Source organism: Sprattus sprattus (assembly GCF_963457725.1).
Source record: "Sprattus sprattus genome assembly, chromosome: 2".
Classification (NCBI taxonomy): Eukaryota; Metazoa; Chordata; class Actinopteri; order Clupeiformes; family Clupeidae; genus Sprattus; species Sprattus sprattus.
Genome location: NC_137921.1, coordinates 44,053,378 through 44,063,655, shown reverse-complemented (window position 1 = coordinate 44,063,655; position 10,278 = coordinate 44,053,378). Strand labels below are relative to the sequence as shown.

General features: G+C 43.3%; 1 protein-coding gene across 1 annotated transcript in view; it reads right to left on the bottom strand.

Annotated features, from left to right (window-relative positions):
• Window positions 1-10,278, bottom strand: part of rab6ba (RAB6B, member RAS oncogene family a) — a gene marked incomplete at both ends in the record, with an annotated part of 90,283 nt that overhangs the window by 56,053 nt on the left and 23,952 nt on the right. Inside the window, one exon of the mRNA XM_080832279.1 lies at window positions 821-879. Coding sequence (XP_080688405.1) covers window positions 821-879 — 59 coding nt within the window. The remainder of the gene's footprint in view (window positions 1-820; window positions 880-10,278) is intronic.

The window sequence follows — 10,278 nt, the reverse complement described above, 5'->3', positions numbered from 1 at the left end:
TTGCATATATTTAGGTCTGCCTTCGAGTTTGTGATTTAATTAGGATATAATTATCCCTCACCACCTGAATATAGCCTGACAGGAGATAGCCACCACATAGCATCGCTGGGCTCAGGTTTGGCGATCGATAGGAATGCACTGCATTTGTAACTGCACGCGTTTGCAGGGTGGTCAGTGTGTTGTGTCTGCCTTGAGCGTCTATCACACGAAAGTCAGCTGTATCACTGACCTGACAGATGCTTGTAGCCTATCCCATGGGAGATATATGATATCACTTTGCACCTGTAACCCTCAGATCCTGTGACATTTTACCATCTATTTTTAAATGTAATTTCACGCTCCTTCACATCTGACTTGTGTTATGAATCGTGATCGCTTAATAATTGACAATTCCCCAGGAAAAATGAGAATTATAACAATGCATGTTAAAACCCACCATGAGGAATATGCTTTGAGATGAAATAATGTGAGCCTTTGAAAGGAGGAAAAATGACACAATGTATGAGAAAATTCAATGGGGTTTTTCATTAGTCATTCATATTAATAACTATTACGGGATCACCCTTCTTATTCAATTGAGGTGAGGTAATACTCAAAGACTGCTGTGAACCTGAGGAACTCGTGTTCTGGTTTTCATTGTGGTGTGACAAAAACCATTGCAGGTGCTGTTTGAAAAGCTTTTACAGCAAATACAGCTACAGTGTTTGACTAGGCCTCAGTGGTAGGAGGGGAGAGGAGATAATAAGAAGCAGATGAGTGAGTCTGTGATTGATTGACGGTGATGTGACAGGGGGGTGACGTGTTTCCTGGCGGCGCTTACCTGGTACGTGTTGTCAAAGCTGTCATACATGAACCGCGTGATCAGAGACGTCTTCCCCACTGTAAGAAACGACACAGAGAGTATGTGTTCAGTGAATGACATTTACTGGAAAAGGAAGGGGAAAGACACGAGGCAGGTGCTCCTGACACCCACTGACTATCACCCTCTGCATATGGGGACTAATATAGGTAACGTCTGGCAGGTTCGGGTTTGGTGCAAGTGATTGCCACCCAAGGAACTAATTACTGGATGCAAGGCTGACTCTTAGGTCAGCGCTGAAATGGATGAGCTCCGGTAATTATAGTATTATGACATATGTGAAATCATCAGACAGTCTGTCAGAGAGAGAGAGAGAGAGAGAGAGAGAGAGAAAGAGAGTGAGAGAGAGAGAGAGAGAGACTGACAAAATAAATAACACCCTTTTAACGTTACATCAAACAAACTTCCCGAGAAGAGAGGGAAACGAGCTGTGGCAGGTAGAGTGTGATTATCCAGCACATTAAGATCTATTCTGTCTATTTTCAACATTAGCATTTGTAACACTTCTTTGATGTGTGCTGCCATCAACTCCAATGGTGAGACTTTTTTGCAAAAAGAGTTCTGTCCCATTCATTATTACAAAATATGACGGTGCTATGCCTGTGACTGTCCTAGTTCTCATCTCCAGTTTTTTGTTTCCTTCCAGCAGATGAAACATTTCTGATGTTCAACAGAGCTGCACCGTTCCTGACCTGAAACCCCGCTGCGACGTCTCTCGCTGAGAGCTGAAATAAACCCAGAATGCCATTTTCTCTTTCAACCTAACATTACTCTACCCCAGTGATTCCCAATGTGTGGGGTGGGCACGGAAGTACATTGGAGGGTCGAGGATGAAAACCTAAACCTAAACAAACAAGCCTACAGTTCAAATTGTGTATGGCAGTGCTCTTACAGCATTGTAGCCTGTAATTAACCTATTTGGTAATGAGTTTTTAGCCTACTTTACACTTGCTCAATGTAAATATGTTATGTATATTGTATACTGTATATGTTAACAAGGGTAGCAAGCCTAATTATTAATACACTAGACATGCAGCTACCATGAATATTGCATGGATTGATCTTTCTGCGTGATCATCGCACACATACACGGAATACACTGACAACACACGTCCAGACAAATTGAAGCATTAGGCTTGAGATATGAGTCAGACATAGTCTCAATTGGTTGGGTAGACTTCACAGTGAACTAACTGTGACGAAAAGCTGCCCACCAGAAGTCATTTAAATGCTAATTTACCCAAAGACACTTGTCCACCTGATGCTACCATGAGAAGGATCTAAATTAATAGGGCTCACACAGGCTTGCATAAAGCTTTTGAGCAAATAGAGAATTATGGTCTTACCTTAATGCTGCCTCTTTTTTAAAACCTACATCATTGATCTTGGCAGCAGCTGTTTTTACGTCTTCACCTAATATCCATTTAAAAACTGTGCTCTGGCCCAAGAGAACCGAAGAGAGGTATTTCTGCAGTAAATGTCTCAAAATAAAATATAAAAGACAACAGATTTTGCCCTCTCTTGCACATGTCTGCATGTAATGCTAGCCAACCAGAAATCATTATTTTAACAGGCTTCAGCAATAGCCGATCCATAACCGAACTGTGGATGTCTAAGTTTAGGTATGCTCAATATTTAATATGACCCCATTGATGGAGTGAATCAGAAGTAGTAGGCAGAAGAAAAATTGCTGATGTGCAGAGGAGTCAAAGAGACAGCCTGTGATGAACTGTAGATGAGAGAGTGAGCTTTCCACTTTCCCTCAGTGTAGTTATTAATTAGGGTCCAAGAAGGTGGAGAGATAGAACAGAGGAGAGGTGAACGAGGAGCAATCTATTACCATCTCTTATAGTCTGTGCAAAGAAATAAGATGGGTCACCATTTTTTGGCAGATAACCCGGCAAAGGAACTTATTAGAACAAAAAAAGAAGAAGAAGAAGAAGTGAAGAAATTTCAGAAGCATAGTTTGAAATTGGGTAAATTGAGCCAAAAGCTGGCAGGATGGATTTGCTGGCGGCTTGGGAGGGGAAGTGGTGTCAGCGAGCATACCTTCAAGCTGCATCGAACTCAACTGTGAATTTAAATCAGCGCAGATGGGAGGGAGGAAGATGTTAATGGGACATAGTTGTCAGAAAATCACCCTCTTGAAGAAATCAAGACACATACGAAGCATCTGTGCTCCGGGCTATGACCGTACACTGGATAGTGAGGAGTAGGATGAAAGAGGCAAAGTGTGTGTGTGTGTGTGTGTGTGTGTGTTTTCTGGGAAGGAAGGGGCGGTGCAGGGAAGAGCTGGAGAAATGGAGGCCAGATAAGCTCCTAAAATAATATCCCTGCCGGAAACCACTCCAATCTCTCAGAGCAGCCCTTTCTGTGGATAAATCCCAATGAGTGATGACCTGGTTGATTTGCTACTATTTTCTGCATGGTCAACAAAACATGAAAAAGAAATAGTGCAGAAAAGCCATCAGTCAACCTGCCTGTCACAAAAACACTGGGGAATTCGACATAATAGACTCAGCTCTCCACTCTGAGCAGCCATTGGCCACACCCTTGACATGTTTCCCCTTTCAATCAACATGAGAACATGTGATTTAGGCTACTTAGATACTCTTATTACTGTAACAACAAACAAGATACATTCCTATCCATCAATCTAGAAGTTTTAAGGAAATTAATTTCCAGCTGCCACTAGCATATCAAGGCAGCAGTCTTTATGCTCTTTCAATGAGAGGCCCTCTGTCCAACTCCTGAGGTAAACCAGGACCACCATGTTTTCCCTTTCTCCTTCCTCCACGGCCAATGATTAAAGCCATCCGGTAATTGGAATGCCCTTCATTAGCTCCATCAGGTGGGTTCCACAGATCAAGAGCAGCCCTGAGGAGTTGCGTCAGGTGTGGTAGGACATGAAAGAAGGGATATCATGCAGTGGCGGGGATCCCCGCAAGCAGGTTAGAGAATTTCTCCAAATTGTCTCGCTTCCATTTTATGCCTCGTTTTCTAACAAGATGACTTCGCCACAGGAACAGACTTTATCATATGACTGACATGGGGCCATTGTATGGCTAGGTACTTTACATCAGTACCCAGTCCTTTTGTCTGAGAGACTGCTTCTAATATCAATCTATATCTAATACCACACCTCATGTAAGCATGGTTTCTCTTAAGGGTTCTTTCAGTATTGTTTTTATGTTGGTATTGATGTTGCACATTGTTGTGATGTAGGTATTGATGTTGTATACTGTATGTAGTTGTGACTTGTATGTGTTGCATTTAACATTATACTATTGATATAGGCCCAACATGAAATCAATGGTAATAAACTCCTGAGAAAACATCCATACATTCAACACATTATAATGGTTATTATTGGTTATAATGGTTATTGCTGCTATTTTTCCTGTTATAGACAAACGCATACAAAATAATTCTATTCAAATGGAAGCTTTTCTTTTCAGACTGGGAATGTGCGAACCAATATACAGTGAACAACACACCGCGTCCTTGACACTGCACTGAATAGCAACACCCACATTCATCAATGCCAGACCCCACCATTTCCCCCAAACTGAAAACAGCTCCATCAAAATTAGACTCATCTACTCATCGTGTACTCTCTCATTTCAGAGATGACCTCCTTTATGGTACCGTGCTTTGTATATGACTTGTCACTGATGACTACTGCTGTTGGCTATCACAGTACCCCACTTCACCTAAAATTCACCAGGGGAGGGTATTGCCCCCCCCCCCCCCCCCTGCCAGTCTGCTCTTACATCACTCACAGGGAGATGAGAGATAGATAGAGAAAAAAGAGAGAGAGAGAGAGAGAGAGAGAGAGAGCAAAACTTAATTTTAATGAATGCTAATTACAATAAATTATCCCATTCATTTAGTCCATCCAGAAATGTTGACTGGATTGCTGTTGTGGTGGCTGAGATAAAGGCACTCACATCCATTTGAACCTCCTCTACCAAACCACCAGTGGTATTAATTATGAGCGCTTATGCAAAGAGCCCTTATCAGATAGAGTAATTATCTTCATTTGTGGCCTCATTGTGTTGCCGTATCTACCAGGCAGGATCTCGTCACGAGGCTTAATTAGTCATTATGCTAATTAACATGAAGTAATTTATCAATATCTTCTCATGTTGGGACATGGATGTGCACTAGCCCTGTTCCATGAACATTCCAGACCGTTCCCAGAGGGAGATTTTGAATAATTGGCTTACAGTTTTGATGAACAGTAAGATATCTAATTGATCTGAATGAGGATGTTCATGAAAAATGCAATAAATGTGAGATATTGTAATAAATGCAATATCTGCTTTCAGATTTCATTTCAAGTCATACATCCTTAAGATTTAAATGATGAATAAACACATGTGGAGAAAAATCCATCCTGCTTGTTTTTCCGTGGCCTGCGGTAGCTCACAGACTCACTCTGACCTCCAAAGTCACTCAGGGAAAGTACTTAACAGTTGAGCAAAAATGTCTTTTTCACTGCTTAATTTATCTTCCTACACGGTCTCTCTCAGCATAAAACAAACCGCAACAACACAGAGAGGAGGAGAAAACTGTGCTAGGATAAGCTGACAGAAAATACCAGAAAACTCTCAAAGGTAAGTAACCATGGTGACAGCCACATGGAAAATCCCACAAGTCTCTTACCAGCAACAGAGTTCTACTGCAATTCCTGATTTAAGGGGCTCATTATTCACACTACAACTGTCTATTTTAGGCTGTGGCTTTATGCAGAATAAAAGGTGCTAAAACACAATTAAAGTGCTATTAGCCCAAAAGAGCTTTGAGTCTTTCCGCTTATCACCAATGAGGGGCTTCTTGCGGTTCTGGTGTTGACCATTAAGTTGGTACAGACTATGGGCGTGACTAAGAGGTCTAAAGCTCTGAGGCACTCAGGCTATCCCTGTACACTGCTTACCGACTGACGGCAGCCATTTGCAATGCTCTCACACCTTGTCTGCTTTCTCTTTCTGTCCCTCTCTTCCTCCTTGAAGTCCCTGAAAGCCAGATGGCATTATATTTGTGTTCCCAGAGATGCACAGCAGAGCTGAAGTTGTCTGATGGCAGTGGAGAAGTGTAGTACCAATACCCAACTCCACACATCACTGGAATGGCTGTGTCATTGAAAGAGAAGGAGGGAGCGAACTGAGGGAACTGTGCTGTAGTAATCACACCAGAAGGGAAAACAGCCCCGTTGTTTGCATCCTATTTGCCGTCCGCACAGTGCACGAGTAAGACGTACAGCCTGTGTGTGTGTGTTTGTACATTTGTGTGCAGGGAAAGTCTCAGACCAACATCCAATTACTGTGCGGGAACACAAACAGACCTGCCATCGCACCACCTCTTTGGCAGGATGGGAAAAAAAAAAGAAAAAGAAAAAACTCCAGTCTGATGACATCCAGGGGAATGACCTAGATCGGAGGAAACCAATTTCCTGAAAGGAGCAGAGAGGCTGAGCTGCTAAAAATCAATGTCCCTAACGTGGGTGACAAATGGCAATGCAGGACCAATATGGCTACACCTGTCAGAAAAAGAAAGAGAGAGAAAGAAAGTAAGTAAGAGAGAGAGAGAGAGAGAGAAAGAATAACAATTTATTCATTCTAAAATGTTCCATCTACCCCAGCCAATGTCATACTGGAACCTGCAGGATGGGGTCAGGGACGATGGAAAAGCAGGATCACACAGAGAATGAGTGTCCGAGGAGACTGTGATGACCACACCAGGCAAGCCTAACGCATCCCCACCCAGCAGGAGGAGAGCCTACAGGCCTGCTCCACTCCCATCTGTGCTCAGGCTGATAATCACAGACAAGAGAGGGGGCCCTACTGACTCTAACATCTTGCCTTGAGGACAGATACTAGAATGCACACACACACACACACACACACACACACACACACACACACACACACACACACACACACACACACACACACACACACACACACACACACACACAACCACACATGCACACACTCACATTTGCATGAAACCATCTAATTTAGGGGGAAAACTGAAAACAATTAGCCAGGAAGACACTTGATTACAGTGCAAGACTAAAATAGAATTATCCCACCTAACCTGTGCCTGTGAGAGAGAGAGAGGGGGAGAGAGGGAGAGAGAGAGGGGGAGAGAGAGAGAGAGTGAGTGAGAGAGAAATAGGTCTTAATATTCACAGGCACTTGATTATCCTAGTGCACTGATTGAATTCCCAATGTGCTGGAACACACAGTTAGCATCTGCGGAAGCGGAATTTCTAAACCTAATACAATGTTCCTCTGTAGGTTCTAAATGATCCATCCATCTTTCATGACACAAGTGTACGTCTGCTTGTGGTGCTGGCAGAAACATATCAAGGGAAAGGCAGGCTAGACCACCATGAAAGGTAAGAGCTGGTCAGCATTCCACTGAAATAACAGACTTTTCCTAGAATTAGCAGATTTTTGATGACACTATTTGGCACAGTTGTGCTGCGTGTAAACATATTTATACAACACTCACAGCATACCCATGCAGTTACTGATACTAAAGAGGCACCCACAGAACTAGATCGGAAAATGTAAATGTAATTTAACGTGACTTTGTTAGTAGTCTTACAACTGGATGTTTACTACTTATCTCTGTAAAAATGCAAACAGACCGTTCTACATACCGTTTGCGGTTTTAAATGTCAAGTCTTTAATCCACACATTCTAGTCCTCAATCTGGACCTTTGTTCTTTTAGGAAATGGCTGAAACCATACCACCGCAGATACAAAATCCCTTCTATGCTGACCACCACTGGTGCTCTGAGAATGACCTCTACGTCTCGACATTTTCCAGGCAGCTCCAGAGGTGTCAAAGCGTGACAGAGACTGAGTCCATCCATTTAAGCTTGTGAAAGCCAACCTATTAAAAGATGAGATACTGCTGTTCTTCAATAGGATCCAACAAGGAATTTAAAAAAGGCCGGGTTTTGATCAAAACACAGAGGGGGTTTAACCATTGTGTTTTGTTTTAAGCTGCTCTATGGAATCATTGTTGTGGACAGTGATTTAGCACTTTAAGGTCTGCTAAGCCCTGTTTACAGAGAAATAATTCTACACCTAATCACCTTGCATACGTCCTTACTGTTAACTTCACCTTTTCAATGCCAGGAATCACTTCGGTTTAACTTTGACACTGGTATATTTATTTGAAAAAGCCAACCGATCATTGCTCATTTCATGCATATTACATTTCAGTCAACAAACTTTATTTCTTTATCTCATCACTGACAAAAGCATGACCTGCCATTCTACTCTTTCAAAGAGAGGAGATTATTATGACCGTCAATCTCGGGTCAAATCAATTACCACGATAGCAGCAGACTGCACACAAACTTTTAATAGCTCTCAAATTGTATGCAGGTAGCTCTCTCGTGGAAAATGAGAATCACCTCTCAGGCTTAATTAAAGCCCTTATCTGTCTCTCCTCATGAAGTGATCATAATTAGCATCTGAGGGGGAAAAAATGGGCTCTTCACACAGGAAACTGTGGTTCAGGCACCTCAGGCTAGCAATGGGAAACAATCACACGCAGATGCACCGTGGCGTATCTTAGTTAGAGTGCTGACAAATATGGTTAGCATCGTGTGTATATGTGTGTGCGTGTGCGTGCATACTCTTGTGTGTGTGTAAAGCTAAATGACTGCCTCCTCATCAGTGTGCTCTAATCCCAGCCCCCCACAACATGCACACCCACACACCAACACACTTCTGTGGGCTCCCTGAGCAAAACTGTTTCATCTTGACATTTTGCACGGATCAATATTGCTTTTTCTTCAAGACCTGGCTCGTATTGATTGCCATTAAAGTCTAATTAATGTGGAAAGGTGGCCGGTCCTCCCTCTGATGTGAAGCATAAAAGCGTCCCTGTCCCTGTGGCACTTCATAGACACTGGCCCACACCCGCACACACACACACACACACACACACACACACACATACACACAAACACACACACACACACACACACACACACACACACACACACACACACACACACACACACACACACACACACACACACACACAAAGTTAGCACAGGCCCAACCTTATGAGATAGAACAGTGCTATATCTCTCAGTCCTCCTGCCGGACCAGACCACGACAAGTGTATTGATGATGACAGGATTGACAAACACTGTCCAAGCCAGACCAAATACAACATTCACTAAAACACTAATACGGCAGCAGCAACATGTTTCCCAACCTTTGCCGTGAAATTCAGCACAAAAGCTTCACCTCTCATGATGTCATATCTCTGTCATACCTACAACCATTCACATTTTTTCAGAAACAGAAAACTGGGGTAGAGTGGGAGGAATGTTGAGTGGCTGTTGTGGCAGTGAGAGAATATATCGGGGGAAAGAAAGAAAGAATCACCAGTGTTTTTCCCTTCTGGTAATTATTATGAATCGCGATTAGAAAACTGCAACCTGTGTCCTTTACCAACCTGATGCCCACACGTTATCTCCCTCTCTCCCTCAGCCATTTCTACATTCCCCCATGCTCTCCACCAGCCTCCTCTTCACGGGTGCAGGGATAATCTGCATATGCAGATGAGCCTCGCTTACTGCTCCCTTAATTAAGGCAGGCTGCGGTGGCAATAGGGCTGCTTGTGTTGGCTGTGATTTGCTGGTGTTCAAGGTGAGGCTTATTAGTGATCTCTCATGATAACTTGTCACTTCCACAAAGGCAATAAAAAACAGTGAATCGACTGTTCATTGTTTCTATGTGGCATTAGTGTGGTAATTGCACTGACGTATGGCCCTTTGAGGTCATATTTTCTTGTTTGTGTGTGTGTGTGTGTGTGCGTGTGCGAGTGCATTGGGTGTGTTTGTTGGAGAGTACTGTGTTTGCAATCTGTGTGGTTGTGTGCGTATGTGTGTGTGTGTTTAAAATGTATGTTCATGTGTTCCCTCACAATCTCACCTCTGCCAGGAAACCTGCTGAGGCGAATTCATCCTTGGGCCTTTCACAGTCCCATTCCATAGCGAGAATGAAAACAAAACAAACAAAACAAACAAAGAAACCAACAAGGAAAAAAACAAACAGAGCCCAGGGTCCTGACCTGCAAGTCCCTACCTGCCTGGCGCCCACGGACACTGAGCAGTCGCAATTACAGCTGGGACCAGCGGAGGACCACGAGGGTGGGGGGAATGGGTGGGATGGGGGGAGACAAAGGTGAGGAAGGAGGGGCCTTCTCACAACCCAACACCACACTATTACCCTCTTGGAGACTGGGCCGCAACCAGCATACACTACACTACGCACGCACACCAACCCTACCAGTGCCCCAGCTCTGGGTCACTGACAACCAATCAATTATATGGTAATAACAGAGACAGCTTAATAGGCCAGAGAGCCAGTGATTAG